Source organism: Centropristis striata, chromosome 8, assembly GCF_030273125.1.
Source record: "Centropristis striata isolate RG_2023a ecotype Rhode Island chromosome 8, C.striata_1.0, whole genome shotgun sequence".
In the NCBI taxonomy this organism is placed as follows: Eukaryota; Metazoa; Chordata; class Actinopteri; order Perciformes; family Serranidae; genus Centropristis; species Centropristis striata.
In genome coordinates, this window is record NC_081524.1 from 25361090 (window position 1) to 25389055 (window position 27966).

The 27966-nt window shown below is 38.8% G+C and overlaps 1 protein-coding gene across 1 annotated transcript; it reads left to right on the forward strand.

Moving 5' to 3' along the window:
* The first annotated feature begins 1575 nt into the window (after positions 1–1575).
* sim1a (SIM bHLH transcription factor 1a) lies at positions 1576–27966 on the forward strand. The gene is made up of 12 exons (XM_059339461.1): positions 1576–1700; positions 1830–2256; positions 6469–6551; positions 7856–7945; positions 8031–8139; positions 8242–8327; positions 10758–10957; positions 11130–11236; positions 12192–12339; positions 17324–17486; positions 19668–20079; positions 23913–27966. Exons 2-12 carry the CDS (start codon positions 2082–2084, stop codon positions 24623–24625), a joined length of 2286 nt encoding a protein of 761 aa, XP_059195444.1. The 5' UTR covers positions 1576–1700; positions 1830–2081; the 3' UTR covers positions 24626–27966.

Genomic DNA, 27966 nt, shown 5'->3' on the forward strand with positions numbered 1-27966 from the left:
GATTTTTTTCAATTAAATATCGATTGAAAAAAAAAAACCCAACGAAATGCCCATCACATTCTACAAGGTGACGTCATTTGTCCAACCAAAAGTACAAAAGGGTTTGTTTACTTAGATGTAAGATCAGAATAAACTACAAACCCACACATCTAAGGACCTGCCATAAAAACAATGTGGAACAATAAATATAATTTCTGTTACATTGTGTGTTTGATGCTGCGCTCCAAATGGAACATTCTGGGTCTTAACAAGCATTTTAATTCATACTAATTTGATATCCGTGTCATTTAGCATCTCAGTTACATAAGATGTGTCCTGTTTCATACGAAGAAACGAGCAGTGAAGCCGTGATGCTGTTGTGATCATATCTGGGCTCAGTCCTTCTCATCATCATACGGCCTATTTTCTACTGTGGCAGTCTAATTTCCAGTAGCTACACTTGGAGTTGAAATGAAGGTTAAACGAGCGTCAACCACTCCGTGGCCTCCAGCAGCCCGGATGATGTTTTCAGCGCAGGCTGGATCCCATTACCGGCCGGCCGCAGCCAGCGAGGAGAGAGAGCCATGGTGGAGTGTGCCCGCTCTACCATCACCAGCAAGGACAGCAGCTTGTTTCCAACAGCATGAAAACTATTGAACACTTCCAACGATGTGGTGAATCCTAAAGATATAATTCCTTATGCTCACATCTATAAGTAAAATACAGTTAGGTTACTGTAGGAAGAGTGACAACACCACGTTGTCTTCATGTGGCCTAATATCCGTCATCAGAAAGAATTAGACCTGCATGTGATATTATCAACCCAGTTTATGTTTAAGAAATTATCCTTTGTTTACTCCTCTGTGCATACCATCATGCTTTAGTCTTCCATTCGTGTTATTTCAATCCCGGTGAGGGAATTAACCTTAGACAATATAAATAGATTAAACATTTGACTTTTTTAAAACAATGTCCATTTGAAGCCTTCATATACAAAGTGTAGTCCCATACATAGGCCATATACACTGCTGAACAGCATGTTGGAATATGTTTGGGATCTTCTGTCTCCGCAAACTCAATTTAAAAACATACCATCGGCACATTATATATCATGGAACAATGTTTGAAATAAATAGACACCATCGCTTACAATAACTACACTATTGGACTATTTTTTTGGATGTGGCGATGGCAATTTAGCAAATTGTGAAGCTTGAATTTTAAGTTCAGTAATAGATTTATGAATAGGCCAATACATCTTATTTATATCAAATATTTAAAAAAATCTCCACAGATTGTTAAATGGCACTCGAGCTATCTTTACTAAATATGTATTTTTGTTGGGAGAATACATAAAAATAAAAGGCATTTTTATGAAATCTTAATTTCTCCCAGATTACAGTGAACAGACTGGAGGGTTTTTTCAATCCAGTTTTTGCCAGAGGTGAATATTTTCATCAGCCAATCCTCGTTCCTCGTGTACTGCGTCAACATAAAGAGTAGCCAATAGAAACGGGGACAAGGGGTCCAATCGCCCAATAGGAGCAGAGTTGCCTGCTGGGGGCGGGTCCTCGAGCCTGCAGCACTGAGCAGGTTGTGGATGCGCTGAGATCCATAAAATCACACTGGATCAAAGATATGCGGAGCTTTTAGGAGATTCTGCCGCAACACTCTGAAGCCCAACAGGCGTCTGTTCCGCCAACTGTTGACTCTGCGCTGAGGTAAGCAAACAACAAAGACCTTGCGTTCAATGTGAGTTTACAAATAGTCTACATTTCTGTCTTTACTTTTTACATTTCAAGTGTCTTTTATAGACGCAACACTTAAATAACGCTAGTTTTGTCCTGTAGGGCCCAACATTCCCCGGAACACCAGGTGTGATGGACCCCAGGGTGCGCTGAGCCCTCCAATGGGCTGACCCAAGCGCCACTATAATCCCCCGAAATCCAGGAATTAGCCGCCCCCTGCTCCAACACCTGGATATATGGGAATGTGTTGTGGATTTTAGGCCGACCAGAGGGACAAATCTACTTTCATGTGCCATGAGACACCTGGACACTGAGTGACCGCCGCGGGACTAACAGAGAGACAGAGACACCAACATGAAGGAGAAATCTAAAAATGCTGCCCGGACTCGACGGGAAAAGGAAAATAGTGAATTTTATGAACTGGCCAAACTATTGCCACTTCCCTCCGCCATCACCTCCCAACTGGATAAAGCCTCAATCATCCGGCTCACAACAAGCTACCTGAAGATGAGAATAGTCTTTCCTGATGGTAAGAGACATGACTCACAAAACATCAAAATGCAACGCATATGAATTACACTAACAATATAATCAACTAAAGAATAATTATAGTTATAAATTATATTTTATAGGCTATATGATACAATTATAGATAACAAAATACTCTCCTGGCATTCATCTTCTTATTAGACTACCATAATTACGGTTGATAATTTTATTATAGGCTACTATTATTATTATACTATTATATTAGTAGTAGTAGTAGTAGTAATATTTTGATATTTTGTTTTTGATTATGTTTATGCTGTGTAATAAGCGTGTTTTTAAATTATTTATTAGGTTTTTCTATTAAAAATTGATAAACTATATTAATTCTTAATAATCGGTATTTCTTTAATATTTCGCTGTTGTCCCTTTTTAACTAAATGTAATTTCCTGGGGAGTCATCTAACAACTCTTTTCAAATTCTAAATTAATTCAATTAAAATCTGTTTATTCTTGTTTCAAATAGGCCTATAGGCTATTCAGAAAAATAAAAACATAATAAATAGCCTATTTGTACACATTATTTGTATACAAAAACCAAAGCGGTAGACGTCGTTTCTTTTGTTTGAGCTATAGGCAGTTCAAATATGCGCATATTTTAATAACATCTTCAGTATATTAAGGTCGTGTTTTGTCACTGTCCTAATCGCGTGCTATTAAAATATATTTCCCTGGAGTTTTATTGAAATCCGTCCAGTCGCGGTGGCATTGAAATGAAATTTTAATACAATATTTTCCGCAGTTTATTTTCTCTGTAATGTCAGAAAGTATGCGTAAATGTATGAAATTAATTGAGTGAGTGCGTCGAGTCAGCAGCAGAAGTTTCCTGTGTCCCCACTGAGCCGGCAGGGATGTGGTTTCTCTCTGGGGCCCCTGGCGGCCCCTGGCAGCAGATTAGCTGTGATGAGGCTCCTTCCTGCGTGACTGCAGCAGAGCTGCGGATATTAGTATGATCTGCACGTGTGATCCCTCAACATATGGAGCTCCTTGTAACATAAAGTAGGCTGTGGTGCTCCTCACACTCTGAGAGCCTGCAGCTAAACCTGCCTGTGATGCTAACCTATTGATTATTAATATACTCATACTACACAATCACTGAGGTAACAAGCAGAGGAAAAAAGCATGGTCCTATTACTAAAATCCATGCCAATAATCCAGGACGAAACTTTGTTTGGTTTCGCTCATAGCCTTATATATAATACTGTCCATCTCAGCAAAACTATTTTCTATTAAAAGGAGGCATTAAAAGTCAGCCAAGAGGTAGGTATTTATTGTATGTTGTTATGCTAAATGCAAAGAAAACTACCAGACAGGTGGAGGTTATTACATTAATCCAGTCAATTGTGATAGAGTTATAATAAAAAATTACAGACAAATACTGCAGTTCTGATAAATCTGAAGCAAAATGCATGGTTGTTGAAAGAAACCTATTATTATGGATCCAACATGAGCTGGAAATAGTTCTTGAAGAATCAGAATGAATTGGCTGCAGGTCAGACAGCTGACACTTCCTTCAGTCAGGATATTGTGTTCTTCTTCCTGCATATTACATTATAAATTGCAAAGAGATATCAATGCTCACATACATACAACACATAACAAACTACACACTTTCAGTAACACGTTATGGTGCGTTGCTTGCATGACTTTAAGCTGTAAGGCTCTCTGGATCACTGAAGGGACAGTGTTGCTCATGCAGTCTGCGGGCTCCTTTACAGGCATTAAAGCCCCTCTGTTGTTTTAAAGGCTGGACTCCTCCACTCAGTCTTCTCACGCCTTCGGTATCCCAAGAACCCCTTGTCCACTTCACCAGCAGCCACATGTGATGAAGCCCGTCTGAGAGGACTGTAGTGCTTTTGCATAAGTGGGGGAAAGAATATAGCTAAAAGTGTTGTTCATTTGGAGTGTAGAAAAGGAAGGGAGAGATTATTTATGACACTCAGAGTGGTCACCGGGATGACCTTTGACCCGAGCCATGTTGTCCATCCTGGGTTAAATTACATGACACCCCACACCACAAATGCCTTGTGCCCTTGAAGAGATTTAACCACAGAAACTAAAATCACTCTTTTATCAGATTCAAGTCAAATGACTATTCATATCTTGTTAACTGTGACAACCATCAGAAACACAAAGTCGTGACAAAATAAAAGCGACAACATAATGTATAATGTTGGTTTCTCAGCAGCAGATAGACTTAAAGTTTTTTGTTCGAAATGAAGTATCGAAATAAGCAAGTTTTTTATTATGCTCTGATTCTCAACACACTAAAAGCGTTAACGTCACAAACCGAAGATTTATTTTCATTAAATATGAAAGTGCTGATAGGCACTGCAAAACGTGTATTTATTATTTTAATTATTATTATTGCTGTTAATTATGTGTCATCTTAATCGTGGCCGTTAGTTTTGTGGTACAGTTAAATTGCATATTGTGCAACACCAAATCGGTTCACTAAATTTAGCCTATCTGTATTTATTTTATATAATTTATAAAAATGCTTCTTCCAAATTGATCTTAGTTTTTCTTTTTCAAATGTTTATTTAGACTACATTTATAAATTTGAATTGATACGATAGAGCAAATTGGATGAAAATAAAACAGTAACTGAGCTTCTTAATTTCAGGAGCTTTCACTAACTTTGTGTTAACGCTGAGTTAGCAGATGAGTTGGTTTTCACCTGCCGCTGGCGGCCTGCAGCCCTCACACACACTCTGGACCCTATCTGTGGACATCACATAAAGCCTCAGTAGTCCTCTGTATGCTGCTGTTACCGCGTTATTTGCAGCTCTCTTTAACACAGTTCCTTTCATTTCCCTTCATTGTAAGACGTTTTAAACCAATCGAATAAGACAAGCAGCTTGATATCCGAGTGATTTTTATTTATTTACATCAGTGAAAATGTTTTTCCTTGTTTTACCAAAAGCATAGAAGTCCTAGTTTTAAATAGACCATATTAAAATAATAATCATAATAATCATCACAATAATAGCTATTATTATTATTATTATTATTATTATTATTATTATTATTATTATTATTATTATAGAGGGTTTATAGGACGACTGTGGGGAGTAAATGAGATGAACAGCATTGATCGCCGCCTCTGAGAGCCAAATGATAAAATCACTATTAAAACTAAGGAAGCATTCTTAAATGAATGTTCTCACAGCGGTGGTTAAACACGCTTTCTTTGTAGTTATTTATCTTCTTTTTTTAGTCTTTTTTTTTTTAAGTGGAAGCCAGTATTTCTTTCACTTGTGGCACTTTGTGGGGCTGATTTGATTGTGTCTTTTGATTCAAACGCGCAGTCCATATGAGCTCCTGTGGTCTGCAGCAGGCCGCGGGGCTGTTTGCTCTGCACAGCGGGATTTGCATGTGAATGGTGTCCGCTGCGCACGGACTGCTGTTTGCTCTGTCCTCGTGTTATTTTTTACGTCTGTTGTGGAGGGTTTATGAATATATTTCCACGCCACAGCGTTTGCAACGACTCAATAAAAGCCCGTGTATAATTTTTGGTGAATTTAGAGTTGTTGGCCGCAAACCGTAAGATTTAAACGTATGATGGTCAAAGCAGAGAATGTCTGAAAAAAAGTATTTTTAATAAGCTTCATATAGCCAACTATGTGTGCACATATGGAATTTGACTCTGAACAAAAACGGGTATGGAGTATATAGATAGGGCTTTTATGTACATGTGTATGTGTAGTCTGTATAGGCTGCACTAAATGTAAATAGTAACCAGCAACATGCATTAAAAAAGTGTTCTGTAGTTTGCAGTCTAAACAATATAAAAAAGTACAAACAAACAAATTTTGGATGGGTGGATATGTCCATCCATGATCCATGTTTAACTTTATATTCTTGCTATTGTCACCTCAATGCTTATTTTTGTCTGATGTAGTTGAATGTGTTTAGCCTACAGTCTTAACATTAAAAACATATTCAATAATTGTGTACTGAGTGATAAAATACATACAATTGTCTTTACTCCATTAGTCTGTACCAGACATATTACCATGAATTGTTTTTCTATTTGTCTAATTAAAGCCTAATAAGTTGTAGTTGCCCTATAATAAAATTATGACAATTCGGAATCTATAAATGTGACATTTTAATTCTATTTTTCCTCTGTGTGTGTGTGTGTGTGTGTGTGTGTGTGTGTGTGTGTGTGTGTGTGTGATTTGTTTACCAGGTCTTGGGGAGTCCTGGGGTCATGTGAGCTGCAGCACTTCTTTGGATGGAGTCAGCCAGGAATTAGGCTCTCATCTCTTACAGGTACTTACTGCAGTGCCTATGAGTCCTCACATGTTTGGAAAGCAATTGAAAAAATTCTGTGGGCCTTGGGCTTTTCAAGGGAACCACATAACACAAGGCCCCTTAACAGGCCCTTAAATGTTCATTAAAATAAACAATTTAAACACTATATATAGCTTAACTCCTTGGAATCATTGGTATTTATATTATTATTACTACTATTCAACCATAGCTAGACTTTGTGTGTGTGTGTGTGTGTGTGTGTGTGTGTGTGTGTGTGTGTGTATGGTTTAGTGCCGTCTGCCTCCTGCTGCCTTCATTCTTATGCTTTAAGACTGAAATGAGCTGAACACATTCCTGGTCACGCACAGAGCCTCAGTCTGTCCTGCAGCCCCTCTCACATCAGCAGCAACACAATGGAGCAGGGCTGCAGGCTGCAGGCTGCAGGCTGGTCAGAGAGAGAACCACAGGTTGGCTACTTCTGCTCAGACGAACATAGAAGAGAGCCAAACAGAGCTAGGTTTGTGCGTTTGTGAGTCAGCAAGATAAACATCTGGCCTGATTTATATGAAACTTGGTGGAAGGGTGCAGCATTGGCCAAGGAAGCACCACTTTTCGTACAGGATCCGAATCACTGGGTTGATACACAAATTATTTTTTGCTTTCACCAACATTGTGAGAGGGAATTTTTGCTGCATTCATGTTGTCTCACAATAATCAGAAATCAACCTTCCAGACTGGCAAAATTTCTCATTATTAGTTTTACTGTTATTAATGTTAACATTAAACAAACTCGTAATAATAGTATAGTCTTCCACTCATTTGCTAGTGTATTAGGTAGGTTACACCAAGCTAAGCTGAATGAAGTCTAATACAACATTCCTTTGTGAAAGATTTAATGTTCGGTTTTTAGTGGATGAAATGGGGTGGACAAAAAACTACAGCTTCCAAAATAACCATTTCTTTGAATAAATACCTAAATTTCAATGAAAAGTGGAAAGATAGGATTTATTTTTAGGGTTATTGTATTTGTATTATGTGTTGTATTAGACTGTATTGCTTTGAGCAGGTAACCCCATATTTTATTCAGTTTTTCTTTTAAAGCTACATGTCAGTGTTATTTGTGTTTGTTATTTCATAAATATGTCATAATGTTGTTAAATCAATCAGTCCATCTGCTGTGATAGCAGCTCTACAGAGCTATCTACAGATTTATGTATATCATATCTAATGATATAATTAAATACACTTAAGAACATAACACTGATTTTAAACAAACACAATTTGTTGATATCTAAAATAATAAAATTCTTCTTTTTTTTCAGACATTAGATGGCTTCATTTTTGTGGTTGCTCCAGATGGGAAAATAATGTACATATCAGAAACAGCATCAGTCCACTTGGGCTTGTCGCAGGTTGGTTTGACAGACTTGATGAGATCTTCTCTGGAATGTTGGCTCGGATGTGTCACAGTTCTGAGATGAATGTTTATTTCAACAGGTAGAGTTGACAGGAAACAGCATTTATGAATACATCCATCCAGCAGACCATGATGAAATGACAGCTGTCCTCACAGCACACCAGCCTTACCATTCACACTTCGTTCATGGTAATCGACAACCCAGGCATATTGTATTATGTATGGAATGAACCCATCATACAGGATACATAACTTTCTTTTTTGCATGTTTTCTTTTTTTATTCTTTGCAGAATATGAGATGGAACGCTCCTTCTTTCTGCGAATGAAATGTGTCCTTGCTAAAAGAAATGCTGGTCTTACCTGTGGAGGCTACAAGGTATAGTAGGGCTGTGCAGTTAAACTGGCATGAACACAACTTTCTTTTATTCACAATTTGGAAGATGACAAATGGAATTTTCTGGTCAAAATCAAGTTATTTCAGTCAATTCAAAACTTATACTAAGGGAATTTGTGGTAATGTGTCATAAATTCTAAGATGTATTTTAGGTTGAGAAAGAAACAGCTCACAAATGTGATTTTTAGGTTGATGTTCCAAATAGACTTCTGATGATTGTCCTGCATGTGTGCATTGTATTGGAATTGTATTGCCAAAGTGCTTTAACACTACAGATGATGACACACACATACATATACTCTACAAAGTGCCACTGGTCACCATAATGTAATAAATAGCCATTAGCCGTGTTTCCATTAGGGGAAAGAGTGGCCACTGGGAAAGTCTCAGGCCACGCCCTCTCAAATGTCCGCTCACTCAGCATGTCTCCATTACAAAAAAAGGCCCCAGAGGGATTTACGAGACTCCGGAGGTGACGTATGGTTTTCGATCGTCGCATAATCACTTAGCGACAGTTTCGACCATGACGTCACATACGCGACCGATTGAACACGGGAGATGCAACTGTGGCCGCCGTCGCTAACTGTGCACAACGTCCGCCGCTGATCATAAACAAACCGGCATGCTAACTGTACACAAAGTGTCCGCTGCTGATGGTGAATTAACCGGCATCACTAACTGTGCACAGAGTGTCCGGTGCTTGTTGTAAACAAACAGATCACTAAGTGAACACCTCCTGTAGCAGCAGCACATACACACTGTTACAGAGCTAACTGTTAGCCTATTAGCACTGTGCTACTGTGCACCTCGTTCCTCAATGCCGGACTGCACTATGAAAGGACAGAATATAATTTTGCCTTCACGGGATCACTATGAACACCCTAATGTAAACAGCTGGCACAGATCTTTCCAGCAATATAGCGGGACCACACTATGAAAGGGGCTTATGTTTATTGTCACTTGTGACTACTCGCTACTTCGCCGGCTTCTACAAATGGCGCGTGTTGTTGTGGCGTCGAGTACTACGTCACATCCTGCTTAGCATTCTATCCAATCAGCAACCAGGCTTTTTTCATGGGAGAAAAACGGCCCTGCTCTTTGACAGGGCCAAAAAAAGTCAGGTCAAACAGCTGCTCAGGATAGCTCATATTCAAATTAGGGGCATTTTGGCAAATGAGACCCCCATATTCTGGGTATTCGACTGTAGTGGAAACACGACTATTAAGTCTCCGATGACGCAACATGGGGAACAATTTCGGGTTCAGTATATCTTGCCCAAGGATACTCTGAAATTTAAACTGCCAGGGTTTGAGCCACCCCAACAATCTCATTTCAAGGTCCACCTTCTTGCATGTTCCTGAGCCTTTGGCCTGATCTTCAGCAGCTGGTGGCGTTAACTCAGTTGTCATGGTACCGTAGATTCAAACATCCCATTTATTGGAGCATTTTTTGGAATTCTCATCCACTATGGCTTAAAGGTTGAACTGTGTGATATACTTGTAAAGCTCAATAAGTGGTCCTTAAGTTGAGATAGTTTAACTAAAGTAGATATATTTTGTCTGAATCCATGTTTAGTTTTCCAAATTTAAAATTTCCCATTATCAAAAAGACCTTCACACAGTATGTCGTTCCCAATTCCCCTTTTTCTATATGGACTTGATAATGTTTCAAACACAGATGGTCTTGTACAGGTACAATTTTCACCTTGATACCTGAAGAGTTGGCATTGGGAAGATACGTTTACATTACAGGGAAGCAAACACAAAACAAGATGCAGGTTATTATCAGAGTACACAGAGCTGTTTATTATTATTTATTAAATTAGTTAAATTATTTATGTATTTGATGTTTGGTTCAGATGCAACATCTGTCTCTTTCTTTCTCCATTTCTTTTCTACTAGCCTGAAACTCTTATGTAAACATGTTGTGAAGTGAAGTATATATGTGTAATGAGAACACAATGCAGAGTGGTTTATTATACAGATAGACTCTGGAGTTTTCATGGCTTCAACCATTTTATCATCATAACAGTGGTGAGGCAAAAAGTAGAAATAGTCCTGTCAGATGATTTTGCAGCCTAGCAGAAGTTTTTTTGTTGTTGAACCGTGTTTGTTTGACTCAAATGAATGGGATGGCTGAGTTAATTTGCAAAGCTGTTAAGTTAGTTTGGAGCCGTACCAATAATCAGGTAGAACACAGGTGACAACTTAATTGTCATTGTTAAGAAAAGGCAAAAAAGTTTCCCAAACTGGCCACAATCAACAAGACACCCCATATATCAAGCATATCTCCTAATGATGAGACAGACCAGATTTGGTATCTGATCCCATGACCCCGAACAGGACTAAAGAGCAACTGGAACATGTATGAATTGATATTAATACTTCCTGTATTCATTAACTCTTTTACCAGGTGATCCACTGTAGCGGCTACCTGAAGATCCGTCAGTACAGCCTGGACATGTCTCCATTTGACGGCTGCTATCAGAACGTTGGGCTGGTAGCTGTTGGTCACTCGTTACCACCTAGCGCCGTCACTGAGATCAAACTGCACAGCAACATGTTCATGTTCAGAGCAAGCCTAGACATGAAGCTCATCTTTCTAGACTCACGGTACATTGTTCTTTATCTGCCTGCACTAAATGCTTTTGTGTTTGTATGCATGTACAGTATGTAACTGTGTGGGTGTGACTTTGTCTGCATGTTTGTATGTTACATATTTTATATGTGTATGTATATAAATATAAGGCTTAATGAGACATGCAAACGTGCATGTGTTGCTCAGGGTTGCAGAGCTGACAGGCTATGAGCCTCAGGATCTAATTGAGAAGACTCTCTATCACCATGTCCACAGCTGTGACTCCTTCCACTTGCGATGTGCTCATCACTTGTGTGAGTTAGGTTTGTTTTACCTTACTACAAAATCTCTCACTCAGATACACACACACACACACACACACACACACACACACACACACACACAGTGTTCCAGAACAGCACAGGACACATGGCTATACTGCCCTATAAAGCCTAACTGCAGTAAATACATTTTTGGTCAAAATTGAGAAAATGAACTCCTTGATGTCTGTTTTATCTTGTGACAAAGTTTTAGATTTCAATTTTGCTTAATTTCAGAGAAATAATTATATAAAAACCATAAAATCCAACTCAAAACCAAGCAGTAATTGCACTTACCACCATCTGCTTTGGATATACGTATATACTAATTTAAACATAAAAATGATAGAAATTATAAGATTATTTGAAAGGGAAATTATTATTATTATTATTATTATTATTATTAAGTGAGATAAAATGATATTAAGACTAAAATATAACATTTCTTTATTATATTATGTCTAAAATACACAAGTCTTTGAATATAGTTGTTAAACACTTTTTAACACACTTATAACAAAATCAATTTGAAAATGTTTATTCACTGAAAACAAAATATAAAAGAAAGAAGACAACAACATTGTTGTTACTCCACTCTGTTTTTGCATCACTATTAGAACCTTTTACAGCAATGCAGTAACTACGTTTTTGGGGTCAAAGGTCACATAAATCACCATGACTTTTTTGCATAAAAATGACATCATCAATACATGTAGAAATAAGTGTCATATCACTTACCTACCTATAACCTTTAACCTATAACCTTTAGCACTAGGTTCAGCTATGTGAGACTTTTCCATTTTAGATTTGTCTGGATTTTACCAGACTTTTTGCACTATGTTGTGCTGCATTTTGGTCTGTTAATGTAATTTTGTACATGCTATAATTAGTATTTTTTTCCTACAGTAATCGTTTGCTGTAATGTCTTTCCCATCTCTTGGTCATGCAGTGCTGGTAAAGGGTCAGGTCACCACTAAGTACTACCGTTTCTTGGCCAAGCCTGGCGGCTGGGTCTGGGTTCAGAGTTATGCAACTATTGTACACAACAGCCGCTCATCCCGTCCTCACTGCATCGTCAGTGTCAACTATGTTCTCACGTGAGTATCTGTCTCTGTTCCTAAATGATGCTTGATCTACTTTTATGATATCAAGATGCTTATAAATTTGACCATCAAACAGATATCCAAATGGTTTACTTGAGACAAACAGTGTTGTAATTTTATTTCTATATGTTTGATTGCTTTTTGAGTACACACAAAAAAATATTTTCAGCCTTAAAGTAATATAGATGGATAGATGGATAGATGGATAGATGGATAGATAGATAGATAGATAGATAGATAGATAGATAGATAGATAGATAGATAGATAGATGCATCATCTGAAAGCTGAAGATTAATCTGTGTCAAGACGTTCAAGTCATAAATGTGTATTTATTAAATAATCAATAAATTAATGAATTAGTTCGAATAATTAGTGCACAAGGGTTTAGAACATTATGATATGAGTATATATCCCATGCTCAAGTATGTCCCATAAGTTGTTGCAGCAGTTTTAAAGGTTGATACCATTTGGTTTCACAAATTGGGTGCAGTGTCTTTACTCTTTTTTTTATATATGATAAAAAAATGAATATTTTGCAATAATGGCAACATTCCTACTTCTTGACGTAGTGGCTTAAAGGGTCTTCCATTAATTACCTAGGCTGTGGTGGCCCAGAATTTACAAAAAGACTGTCAAAATAAGATGCCTTAAATAAAACATACAATGACCCTTATTCTCCTTTACAATATTTCATTAAAATATGCAATGATTAAGATCAGTGTATATGATAGAATAGTGGCATTAGAGTGTGCAAGAGGCCAGCAAATTCGGGCCTCTGTGGGAATTTTTTTTTTAAATTCATTTATACAGACAAAAAATTCATATTTTCTATATTTTTTTTCAGTATGTTGTAATAATCATCAAGAACATTGTTATTGCAAAAATACCCTGAAATATTGTGATATCCTTTTAAGGGCCTTATTCTTATTTTGACAGTCTTGTAAATTCTGTGGTGGATTCGGGGGGTTTGACTAACTGACGGGTGACAGACACTCTGCAGAGCAACAGCAACACAACGCAAAATAACTTTATATTATGAATAGTGTAAATATACTTTCAATAGCTTGAAATGTGACATTAGCGCAGCACATGAGACTCTGGTGGGATGCCACGGTCTAGGTAATTAATGGGAAACACTTACACCACTACGCAAAGAAGTGGGAATGTTGCCAATATCATGATATGCATTTTTTTCAACCATAATTCAATCACTACAATGTCTACATACATTACTGAGCATATAAGCATATACAAACGAAACTATATTCTGAGTCCGTTTTAAAGATGTGTGCGTCACAGACAGCCTAACTTTCCCACATTGTCTTCTTCGGCTGTACAGTGAGGGAAGCATGTCTGCAGCAGCTGATGGGTGTGACCCCGTATTTAAATTAATTAAAGAAGACTGAGTGGTTAAAAGAATTGAAGATCACTACTTACACCACTACTGATCATCTAGCCATTTTGACTTAACAGCAACATGTAACAGTCCTGTTATGTAAAGTTTGAGTGTTCTTCTTTTTAATTAAAACTGGGAACAAATGTAAAACCCTTTGACACAAATTCTCTATAGGTTTACACTCTATATATCACCAAGGGATACAGAGGAGTGAAACATGTATTGTCATGACTTGTACATATATATATATATATATATATATATATATATACACACATATATACATATATACATATATGCATATCACATATCACATATCACAGCCCTACTCTCAGTCACACATCTCAATCGGAGTGTGTGTGTGTGTGTGTGTGTGTGTGTGTGTGTGCGCGCATATGGATGGGAGGACACCTGACAGTCAGATGTGTCTGGTATGAAATGACAGAAGAGTCTGGCAGCTCCAGGGCAGAGAGTGCAGATCAGATCTCTGTCACTCTCTACTTTGAGAAGATAATGAGTGTTGGTACTAGAGATTTACACAAACAGTTGCTGTGAAGCAATTAACTGAAGGTTAATTGGAAATATGACACGTGTTTGTTGAAGCCTGGTTTGCAGAATCTGCAGATGAAGAAGACTTCTGAAGTCAGTGTCTGTTTTCTTAGTCTTTAGTGTTGTAGGCTGAGTTAGAAACAAGATGATTGTGATTTCTGTTAGGAAAAACTAGAACTTTCCTGCTCTTTCAACCTTCAGTGCTGGTTGACATTCATGTTCTATCACTGTGTCTGCTCTCTTGTATGCCAGTTTATCAGTATGTCTTAGCCCTTAGTTACTAAGTGTGCTCATGTGTTGGCTGTTACCTGTGGTGGCCTTTCTGTGGTGGCGTCAGTCACCTGGTAAAGTTTATTTTAGACTTGCAGCTCTGACTGCAGACTATATAACAGCAGCAAGCACTGAAGTATATCTGATCGGACTAGATTGCATTTGCTGGGCCTTAATCCTGTGCAAACAGTCCAACAGCACTTACTAGCACCACTAAAATCTTCATTACAAGCTGCTACTTTTCACTCCCTTACAAAGAATTCAAAGTCTAATCACAGCAGAGCATGAGCCACGCATATTAGTAAGTGAAGGATACCATTCACCTGCCTATTATCGCGTTATTTTATTACCCCTAATGTGCATATTTCACAGTGAGCTCGTGAATGAATATGGCCCATAAAACCCTCCATTAAGCGGCGCGGCTGGCTGCCTTCAGAGGCAGAGAACAGCTTGACACACATTTCCTCTACCTCCTACATCAAATCCATAACAGCTTTGTGTTTATGGCCTTTTAATTGATTGGCTGTAAACTTGATGAGTGTTTATGGGCTCCAGCTTGCTGTGAGAAGAATGAAGCCTTATTTCCTCCCATGATCTGCTTTTGTACTGTATCGAGTAAGCCACACAGTCACAGTGGAAATGAGGCAGTATGCTTCTTTTTCTTTCTGACAGGGGACAAAAGACAGACAGTTGGATGTGGGCAGGAGGTATGCTTTTGTGGAGTGTTGTTGTCAGGGGTAGAGTTTGTTTGCCCAATAGCTTTAGTGTATATAGCCATGGATAACACAGCTGATAAGGCCACTTCACCTGCATGTGAACTCCCACTGTGTGTTCAGCTCTGATAACCTGTGCACCTCCTGTCCCAGGTCTGTGGACTTGCCACTGCTACCACAACCTGACAGTGATTTAGCAATCCTTTGAATGAGGGCATGTCTGCAGCAAAGCACAGAACCACGTGTTTTACTCGTCTGGCTCTCACCACAGTTACGCTGTTTAATCAAGGCTGTTTGGTTTTATTCTGGTTTAGGGCAAAATGGTCCCTCAGACAGCAGTAACTGATACACAAACTTTCAATGATAAATCTACAGTTTGTCACAGGTTAGTCAGTTATATGTATACATGAGCAAAAAAATGACAGAGCTCTCCTTGTCGCTTTCATAATAGAAGTGATTTTGGAGCGCTGGTTCTCAACCTGGGAGTTGGCACTCCTCAGGGGGTCACAAAATAGATCAGAAGCAACGCAAGATGATTAACAGGATAAGCAAGAAAAACAGATTTGTAAAAACGAATCGTTTTTGTTGCAATGTACTTGATCACTTCACCTCCTTGGTTTGGGGTCACAGAGTCACAGGACCATACTGTTGCATTTCAAGAGGTTTTATGACATAAAGGCTAGTGCAACCATTTATATTTGATAAATTAAAAACAATGATCCACTCCCACACCGATGTTTTTTGCATCTTCCTTCCTGTGTGTGTGTGTGTGTGTGTGTGTGTGTGTGTCTTTGTGTGTTCAATGGATGTCTTAACCAATGGTCACTTTTATGTATATATCAGTGATTCCCAGTCGCTACTCTTCTTATCGACCTGTCCCAAAGCATTCACAAGCAGCCCAGTCCTCCTGCAGCAGTCTCTCCCAGCTGCAGTCAGAGCAGGGGATGTTAACCCCTCAGTGTCCAGTCAAATTAATCGCGCATGCATGAAGTCCCCACCGGCTATCTGTTTTGGGTCGCTTTTGCCGGTCCCGAGGCCGAATAAAGGAGGAGGGTTAGAATTGTGACAGATGACAGTACATTTGCAGTCCTAAACATATTTAGGGTGTTTTTACTCTCTTTTTGACATTTTTCTTTGATGGTATGCCATGTGATTTTTATAACATAAAATATGTGCCGTGGCTCAAAAAAGGTTGGGAAACACTGGTATATATAATAGGCTAGAGCTGATGTAGTTACTTGACAGAAAATTCCTGAGCAAATACTATGGATAATAAATCAACTGCCATTTTTAATTCAGGCAGTTATGCCAAACATTTACTAAATCCAGCTTCTTCCCTGTAATGATTTACAGCTTACCTTTGTCCCTTTATACAATTGTCCCCATTGTAATTGATGCAAATGTCTGCAGGTATGTACAAATTTGTGTTTGTGTGGAGATCAATTGGGACAGAGGGAAGATGTGCATGGATGATGGATCCCTGTTTGTCTCAAGTAAACCCTGTCCAGGTTTTGTGTTCTCAAACTTGAGTTATCATCCATGGTGAGATCTGTGGAACACTTTAGCGAGAAATCAATTCCCATTTCCCAGTAGTGAGACATCCAAGCTTCTCCTATGGGCCTGATTTAGCCAGACATAGCCTTTAATCTCTCAGTGTATTTGATTGGACAGCTTTCCCTCTGTAGAGTGTTTGTTAAAGGCCCTGCTGCAATCCTTCTGGTAAAACAAGCATCCCAACAGCCGTTCCAGCCCTCTTAGCACACCCCCACCCCTCCCAGCAGTCACACTCACACAAACACACATTTCTCTGCATGCTGGCCCTGTCAGCACCATGATGAGGCTCTAATTGCTAAACAGATGTTAATGGGTTTTTGCACCTAGAGAAAAACCAAACACGCAGGTACACATGGACTTGTTTGTGTTCTTTAATAAACAGCCTTTCCAGGGGACTGGGATCTCTCCTTGTGTAATTATAGACCGTATTAAATCTATGACATGCAAATGCAAAAAATAAACAACACCACATGGAATGTATGCTTGTGTCTTTAGGGAGACAGAGTATAAAGGCCTCCAGCTTTCTCTGGACCAGGCTACGTCCAAGGTCTCTTTCCCCTACAACAGCAGCACTGCCAGCCTTCCGGAGAACTGCAGAACTCCCAAGAGCAGAGTGTCCCGGCCCAAGACCAAAGCTAGACTCTCACCATACACACAGGTGAGATTTCATATCAGACTAAACTGTCATTCAGTTTCATAGTAGGTTGCATTTCTTGGTAGGGATTTTAAACATTTGTGGTGTAGTTCATTCATGTCTTTTTTCTTGGCTTTTTTTAATGGAGCATACAGTGACTCCTTTGATGAGGTACCACCAGGTATTATTTAAAGGGCAGTTCTAGTTTGTTGCAACCTGGATATTGTCAGTGGTGGAAGAAGTATTCAGATCCTTTACTTAAGTAAAAGTACTAATACCACACTGTGAAATGAATCCACTACAAGTCCTGCATTAAAAAAAATCACTGAAGTAAAAGTATAAAAGTATCAGCATCAAAATGTACTTAAAGTTTAAAAAGTAAAAGTATTTGTTATGCAGAATGGACCCAATTGGATTGGTTTATATATTCTAAATATCTAATTAGATTTTTTGTATTGATGCATTTATGAAAGCAGTGTTTGGATTTTGTAAAGACAGGGCTCAATTAAAAACAACTTATTGTCACACTGTTACATTTCTTATCACTTTAAATTTATCATGATTTTCATGTCAAAAGTACCTTAAGCTGCCAGCTAAATGTTGTGGAGCAAAATTACAATATTTGCCTCAAAATGTAGTGAAGTAGAAATATAAAGTTTCATAAAATGGAAATACTCAAGTAAAATACAAGTACCACAAAATTGTAGTTTTTAATTAATTAATTAAAATTTAGTTACATTCCACCAATGGATACAGTCTTTGTAGTAGCAGTCCCTTCTTTTTATCTCTTATAACAATTGTACTCACAAAGAAACTGCTGAGATCCAGGAACACGTATAGCAGGTGACATCGTTACAACAAAGTTTGGCAAAGCTGACTTAGATAATGACGCAAAGGTAATGACTTAAAGAATGAGATCACAGATACAAGCAGCCAAAATACAATTCCTATACATGGAGACTGTGGTCATCATCTGGGGGGACATCTGAAAGAAGCTCAAGAAGTAGAACTGCTGCCTCCATGGCATTGAAGGGAGTCAGTAGTGGTGGTTTGAGCATTTGGTAAGCATGTTTCCTGGTGGGTGTATTTATCCCATATCGCCCAGAGGACACCGGAGGATATGTCTGGGTAGAGAGACATCTAGCTTACTGAGCTTGCTGCCACCGCAACCCTGAAACCACAGAAGGGAGCATTCATAGTGTTATGTAATAATCCCTGATTTCACAGAAAACCATGTGCAAACAACTACTGCACAACAGAGTAGACCCAGAAAGAAGTGTGTAATCTGTGATGTATGTTGTGTAATAATTTTACTTTGCCTTCATTTTCTCTTTCAAATATGTCTAATATGGGCAAACTGAGGCTTTGTTTGTCTGATCATCTGACCTTTCATGCTTCTTGAGAAATCTCTTTGTGACTTGTTTTTTTACTTCACTTTTGACTGTTGTGAACGCAAATAAATTGTGTTTGTTTCCGGCATTCATTGTTATATATAGAGACTGTATCCCAAATTTGACACATCTGTGAAATTTAATTTATGTAAATGATTTACATGTCTAATTACAATACGAAAGTAACTCTGATGAGAGAAAGCAGTAAGAACTTCTGAAAAGTACATCTGTATTTTTACTGTACTGTACTGTGAAGGACAGAAGTATGGTCCTGGTGTGTTGATAACGATGGTTGATAACGGTGATATTTATTTAGCTTACCCAGAAACATCAAATTTCCCCTGAAAAACCCAGCAGCCTCCATTGATTTATTGTTTTACAGCGAGGAGATCCAAGTGTCCGATTTCGGATACAGCTAGCAGTTACGCTAACTATTGTTTTTTTCGTTATTGTCAGTTAAATGTATTTTTGGGAACAAGTGTGTCACATAACCCACAATTTTGACTGTGGACACTACGGCAACTTTGGTACATAGTCTGTCATTAGTCCTGGGGACTTGATGAAGCCGACAAGTATACAGTACTTACCAGTATACTTACATAAAGGTGTCTTTTATTTTTTATTCATGGCTGAATATGGCTGATTTTTTTGTAGATGTTCTTTGGATGTGTGTGCCCTGCGCCCTATTATGTCAAGCTTCCAGAAAATACAGTCGGCTGAGCATCTCAAATGTGGCTCCAAGAGGGTATGCCGCCTTATTTGAAGGCTTTCTATAATATATTTTCTTGTCTCCCTACCCACATTTCTCACACAGTATCCTAGTTTCCAGACGGAGCGGTCAGAGTCTGACCAGGACAGTCCATGGGGCAGCAGCCCCCTCACCGACTCCGCCTCCCCTCAGCTGCTGGAGCAGAGTGAAGGCCTGGACGCCTCTTGTGTGTACAGGCAGTTCACTGATCCCCGCACGCTCTGTTACAGCTTGTCAGAAGAGCACCATCACACTATCAGCAACGGCTACACACACCTCCATGCACACGGTCAAGGCCAGAGTTGCGAGCGAGGGCGATGTGAGGCAGGGCGATATTTTCTAGGAGCACCTCCGCCTGGCAGGGACTCGTGGTGGGGCGGCACCCGGTCCATCATGCCACTGAGCAAGAACTCGTTGGAGAACCACGAGGGATATGACAGCAGTGTGCCGCACATCGCAGCCATCCACAGCTACAATGGTGAGGACTAAGACCTGGGCCATACTCCTCTATGCTGCCCTACAAAGCCTAACTGCAGCAAATACATTTTTGGTCGAAACTGGGTTATAACTTAAAATGATGTCTAAATCCTTGATGTCTGTTTTATCTTGTGACACAATTTTAGATTTCAATTTTGCTTTAATTCAGAGAAATATTGATACAACAATTGCAGCAACTACAAAATCCAACTCAAAACCAAAGCAGACAGCAGTAACTTCACTTACCACATTCTGCTTTGGACATATACACAGATTTAGACATAAAACCAAAGCAGACCGTCTTCTTTGACTGTGGTACAGTGCAGCCTTGTATTTCTTCATTGTGTTGAATAGTGAAGACAAGAATAATATAAAATATTATTAAGTTTATTTGATAGGGAAATTGTTATCTAGATAGTGATTAAGTAAAAAATGAGATACATTTATATTAAGACTAAAATATAACATTACTTTATAATATAATATAAAAGCTGAAAGAAGACAACAACATTGTAGTTACTGCACTCTGTTCATTACTATTAGAACCTTTTACGGCAATGCAGAAACTACATTTTTGGGGTCAAACGTCAAATAAATCGTAGATTTTTTTAGCATAAAAATTACATCATCAGTACATGTAGAAATAGGTGTTAAATCACTTACTTACCTACGACCCATTTGGCTGGCTAGTTAAAAAATGTAAAAAAAAAAAACTTTAAAGCAGTTTTTCTCAATTTTACTCTTTGCGTAGTTACTGCAGTTAGACTTTGTAGGGCAGCATAGAGACTGAACTATATGAGCACTATCTTTAACAGATGGAATATAAAAATTATGAGCCGATGTTATTCCACCTGCACAATATCCAGAGCCACTGTTGGATAGGTTAAAGGTGCTGTCTGTAAGGCTGGGGCTGTAAAAAAGGTGTGTTGTCACAATCAATGACGGTCAATACAGAATACTTACTCTCTTTAAGCATTTTATGTGCTGCTGTTGTGCCATGTTACTCCCATGTCTTACCAGTCAGGTTGCTTAAAATAATAGGAATTTGTATTTGTGTTTACAGGTATTTCTTGAAGATCATGCCATGCTATAGCGACATAGCGTTGCTCTCTGTGTGTCTGTGTCTTTTGTACATGTTTTGTTGAGAATATGCTATACTTTTTTCTTCAAATGTATGAAATAATGGATAGATATGTTCCATGATGCAAACACCTCAAACCTAAGTTGCTCTACATTTCCAGTGACTCTGCTAAACAATCTACACCTATGTGCAGGAAACACAGAGGGTTACCCTCAAATTTGATACCCTCAAATGTGCAGTGGTGGAAGAAGTACTCAGATCCTTTACTTAAGTAAAAGTACTAATAACACACTGTGAGATGACTCTACTTGGGTAAAAGTACAAAAGTATCAGCATCAAAATGTACTTAAAGTATTAAAAGTAAAAGTACTCGATATGCAGAACGGACCCACTCAGATTGTTATATATATTCTAAATATATTATGAGTTTATTATTATTATTATTATTATTGATGCATTTATGTAAGCAGCATTTTACTGTTTTCATGGTATTTTAACTACTTAATACACTTTTATGTGCTTCAATTCATAAATATGTTTAATCATGTTTTTCATGTTAAATCTTGATGTGGAAAGTAACTAAAGCTGGCAGCTAAATGTAGTTAAAAAAAATACAATATTTGCCTTAAAAATGTAGTGAAGTGGAAGTATGAGGTTACATAAATGGAAATATGCAAGTTAACTAGATGTGCCTCAAAATTGTACTTAAGTATAAAGGCTGATTTTTCCTACTTAATATACTGTTATGTGGTTTAATTAAAAGACAATATGCATAACTTTGAATTTATCATGGTTTTTATGTTAAATATCAACTTTAAAAGTAACTTAAGCTGTCAGCTAAATGTAGAGGAGTAAAAAGTAGAATATTTGTCTCAAAATGTAGTTGAGTAGTATAAAGTTACATAAAATGGAAATACTCAAGTAAAGTACCTCAAAATTGTACTTAAGTACAGTACTTGAGTTAATGTACGAGGTTACATTCCACCACTGCAAATGTGCAATCCTCAGCCAAAAAACTGGGCAGGTTGGCCATCTTAAACAGATCAAGGAAGGACTGACTACTCATGTGCTTCACAGAGACCTGGCTTAACTCCAGTACGCCTCCGCCAGCCAGGCAGAAACAACAAGGCAGTGGCATCTGCTTCCATGTTAACCAAGGTTGTCTACTGACATCTCAACTCTGACACAGTCCTGTCCTGCAGAATAAGAGACACACTGACTGATGCTGATAATTTATGCCCCCTTTCTCCTCTTGTAGAGTTGGACCACAACGCAGTCTTTATCATTCCTCAATACCGTCACAGGCTAAAACCTGTGCTTCGACAGTGGTCTCCTCATTCAACACAAACAGGTTGAATCACTGTCTTCTGACTAAGGATGTCACTGTAAGGATATTTTCCCACCAGTTAATGAACTTGTGACGATTGTTAGAGCTGGAGCTCTTAAATCCTCCTGCACTCTGCCCCTGTTCTTTTGTTCTAGACTTGGTTTATACAAAAGACTCAAAACAACTGAATATAGTTTACCATTTATTGAAAGAATAATAGCCAAGTGCAATGAGCAGCTGGACTCAGCTGTGTCCATGCCGGGATCACCAGTCAGAGTGCCAACAAGTTCCTCAAGTCACAGTTATCTTCTGGGTGTGGGCCCCACCCCAACAACAGGGTGGACTTTTTCGCGATTGGTCAATTTAGGATGGTGACGGCAGTAGACAGCCCATACTAGCTGCACCCTGACCTAGTTCTAACCGGTTTTCAGGAAAGGTTCAGTAAGAGAGCACGATGTGGTCTCTTAACCCAAAGCCAAATAGAAGAAGTGAGTGGTGAAGTGATGTGCCCCCTTGACCTGCAGTTCAATAGGGGAACTAAACTTTAAATGTTTTTTTTTTGTTTTTTTATGTTTTAACACTTCAGTTACAGCGAAGCTAAGCTAAATATCCCTATCCTTCACAACACTGGACAGCTTACAAGAAAATATATATTCTTCTGATTCCTCTCAATATCTGTGGAGTGCTAACTTTGATCTTTGGGGCTACTTTAAAGTGGAACAGGAACAGTTGATATTCTTTTCTTTTTAATAAACCTTTGTCTTATGGGCTGAAGCTCAGGGTTAGTGGAACCTTACCAAGCGGTCTCCGCCCAAGGAAGACTGTTTCTCCATCTTTCACTCTCTTAATCTTTACAAAATTGCACTTCTACGTCGTGTCAATAAACCAATCAGCTGTGTCCTCAAGATCAGACTGGAAATATCCACTTAAAAGATGGGTGATAGCCTACATTTGTACTTTTTAACAGGAATGCAAAATAAAAATGTTTTATATTGTGATTTTCACTGGAAATGACAACAGCACTTAGTTTGTTTGGATCCCTGAACCGGTATTGTATAGATAACTCTTCATTTCCTCATCCATTGTGGCACTTTCATTGCAAGCGACAGGGATAAATAGAAACGAGTAGTCCAACAAAAAAAGTTGAACTCAAACTGGTGTACCACATTGCGCTGCATTGCTTGCAGTCAGCTCATTCCAACAGGAAACAGTTCAGTTAGGGCATATCTAAATTATAGCTTGCAGTGGTACTGATTGCATCCCATTGGCAATGCTTGTTTTAAATATCCTGTCACTGTAGGTGGTTACTGTATGTGAAGTGGAGGAGAGTTTGTTCTTGTTTTTCCTATCGACCAGGTTGTTATGGCAAAAAAACGTTGAATCTTGTTTCCACCTTACTGACTGCTTTCATGCTGTCGTCCTGCAGGCCGGGGCCACTGGGAGGAGGATAGCGTGGTCAGCTCTCCAGATGGAGGCTCAGCCAGTGACTCAGGGGATCGATACCAAGCAGACCACTATCAATGTAGCCCGCAGGAACCCAGCAAGATCGAGACGCTGATCAGAGCCACGCAACAGATGATCAAGGAAGAAGAAAGTCGACTTCAGCTGCGCAAGGGCCCTCTGGATGCCCCACAGGGGCCCGCTAATGGGCTGCCCAAGGGTCCATGTTTCACCCCTGAGTACACTCAAGGATCCCTGCCACTACAGACCGGGGTGTGTCGAGGTTTGAGTCAGGGGGCCAGTCCTGCACCGAGCCCTGCCCCCTTGTCCAGGCTCAGCAGTCCAGGCACTGAGCGCCTTCACAAGTCCAAAGACTGCCTCCCAACCGACTTGTCCCCCCTTACTTTGCCATTATACCACCCGTTTGTTCGGCCAGGTCCATGCTCAGTTTCACCTACCTCGGCCCCAGCCCTCTACCCCTCCCATACCAGCCCACGACCCTACTTGGATAAGCATAAAGCTTACTCCCTGACAGGCTACGCTCTGGAGCACCTCTATGACCCAGAGAGCCTCCGGGGCTACTGCACCTCCGCCAGCACGGGCCCCACCCACTATGATGTCACCCCTCACCTCCGCATGCCAGCAGAGCAGACCCCTGGACATAAAGGTACTTCTGTCATTATCAGCAATGGCAGCTAACACTTAACTAACACACAGTGGACCCATCATACAGCTTGAGCTGGTTAACTCAGTTACAACATGAAGCCATCATTATTCTGGATCCTGTTTTTCCATCATACAAATCGCTTTCTTCAACTTGAAAAGTTGTTGCTTCATTATAGAATGAAAAATAGTCACAAAAAAAGTTCCTGAAGTCTGCAAAAGAACATGTTAGTGCATGTATCTCTGAATGGATACTATGAGAATATTCTTGAAAACAAGAGAATTACATAATTATAGCAATGCCTGTAATTCTGGTAAATATTGCTGTTGTAATGCAGCTTTCATCTAAGATTGACTTTATGTTAGAGACCCAATTAGAAAGGGACCTAAACATAGTTGGACCTCATTGGACTACAATAAGTACTTCTTTAAGATTAGGGGACCTTCGCGGTTTGGGTTCAAATTACTTCTATATTAAGGTAAGAGGACCTTCACATTATGGTCAGAATACAGTAATAACCCTGTAGTTAGGATGTCCGTTTGAAACAGAAACACTGTACTGACAGAGCGCTGTTGTGAAATTTGTTGTTGTGACAGCTTAAATTGTTGTCCCTCAATAATAACATCACCTTACTTCCTCCTCTGCTTGTCATAAATGTCATTATAACATTATTACAGCTGCTAAAGGGCTTTGTTACTTAAACACAGACTTCGTAGTTTTGGGGCACTCTGATGAAAAAGCTGATGCTGTCGCTCCTGTTCATTTCCGTGCAGGTATGTTATCTTAATGATATCACTCAGTGTTTTTTCTGTTATTTTATTTATTAAGGATATTTAGGGCCCGAGCACTAACAGTGCAAGGACCCTATTGAAATTGGTCCTTATATTATAACGGCAAATGAATCACGTTTTTGAGGGCTTTATCATATTCCAAAACTCACCAAACTTGGGACAAAATTCAATCTCGCCCAAAATTTACGTATTGCATCGGTTTCAGAAATGGGTGTGGCAAAATGACCTACTAGCGCCCCCTAGAATTGAGCCCCTAAAACAGGTTTGTCGTAGAGACACCAAATTTGGTACATACATGTAGAAGATGCACCAAAAAGTTTCAAGAAGCCATACCCAAAAATGAACAGGAAGTCGGCTATCCCACGCCACATACTTAAATGAACTCCTCCTACAGATTTAATCTGATCAACTTCGAACTTGTTCAGTACAATCACAAGGCCTTTGAGATAAAAAATGATTTAAAGCTTGAGGACTGTCACATTATGTGGCCCTGGCATGGCGGCAAAATATAGCGTTTTGGCATAAAACACGAGACTGTATAACTTTTTTTATTTTTTAAAAATTATGTTTTATTGGTGAAATGATGAAACAAACAAGGTGACACGAGGGACAAATACAATACACCATGTGGACCACAAGTAAAGACAGTATATAACACAATAAAAATAAATAGGCAAACAAAGCAAGAAGCACAAATGCGAGAAGAGAGGGAAGAGGAAAGAAAAAAGAAAAAAGAAATAAAAAGAATTAATAAATAAAAAAGATAAAATAAGAAAATAAACAATATATAATATAATAACACAGGGGGACACGAGACATCACAACGCAATAAAGCTTGATGCGATACAGCACAACATCTTACACAATAACACGGTGCAAGATCATAAACATGATCAACCCAACATAAACCAACACATCATGACAATGACAACCATAACAACAACATATGCTGCAGTGAGGAGCGAGGCCAGACCAGTATAACTGAATAACTTGACCATACATTGTCCGATCTGCCTCAAACTTGTCAAGCATGATGCTATCACTGAACAGTTCTACATAACAATATTTCATAAAGTCCCACCCCTTTTGATTAGCCACGCCCCCTTTCCCCAACTAATGAACCGTTTGTCAGTGTACTCAGCAGAGAGTCCTAGATTGCCTCGCCTCTTCAGCGATCGCTGGACCGGTGTGGCTGGCTCCCCTGACAGCTCCACACTGCTCGGGCCTGTTTATCGCTGCTTGCAGCTTTAATTTATTTTATTTTTTAAATTTACATCTTTTTGTGAAAATTCTTAAGAATGAATAGTTTATTGCTCTTTGTAAGGGTGTACTTGCATTATCAACCCATATATTGTCATCAAATCAGCGACATAAATTGTTCTTAAAATTACAATAATATTGTTTATCGCAATAATTTCTGGGACAGTATATTGTCAAAAATAGAAATCGTGACAGGCTTAAATTCAACCTTTTTCTGCAAATATTTGGTTATAGATACAGAGGGCTTTATGTTTAGAGGGGAAATCTAAGACACATTTAAGTAAAAAAAATACTTCAGGTCAGAATCGATCGGTATGATGGAAAAAATGGAAAACAGCTGAGTAGAGTTGTCTGAGTTTTGCTTTAACATCCAAGCCAGTGTGTGTAACTTTTTGCACTATAAGAGATGGAGATTTTGTGAAGAGGTCTCCTTGTTTTTAAAGCATTTAGATGAGGAAAAATGAGAGGATTGGGTATGGTCGCTTTGCAGTGATGCAGAGCACAGGCTGGCCCTGAAATAAAGTCTATGTCATGTTCACAGACTAATATGCAAAGCCATTCTCGAAAAGTTTCTTTTCTCTCAGTTTTGGTATCATGCAGGACAGTAAATGCAGTGAAGAAAGATTAATTGATGAGGTCAGAAGCATGGAAACTGAAAGGATTGTTGGATATATTTTAATGGGTGACTCAGGACACCTGCTGCTTTGATATTTGATCTATTATTTGTTGGGCAAGACAATAAAATTACCTGATCACGTATACATTTAACAGCATTTTTTTTTTTCAAAAATCAGAACCTTAAGTATCGTCAAAGGAAATAACAGAAGATATGGGACAAATTGTATTGTTTTTGAATCCTGATATCTGACCATAGGAAGACTGACAGACCATATGCAATTTAACCCGTTGGAAAGTCAGGTAAAGCAGCTCGATTGTGTTCATTATGACGAATCCATGAAGCAGCTGTTAACTATTGTTATGTGGGCATGTTTGATCAACAGGCTCCAGGTTTTCTCTTGGATCTTATTCTCCATGTCCTCCTCAGTCCTTAGATGAACTTATATTTATACAAGTTTGATTTATTTTTTATTTTTGTCAAAGCCTGAAATGTGCTCCATCTCTTAAAGTTATTTATGGTGTAATGTAAATATGCTCAGAAAGGAAAATCTCACCACATTTAAGCACATGGGCAAAAACTGTATTTATTGAGTAAATGTTTCTTTATGATTTTTGAAATATCAAATCCAGTCTGCCTGTATATTGAGTGTGTTTTTGACTGAAGCAAATTCTAAAAGAGGACAAAATAAAATCATTTTGCAGCGATG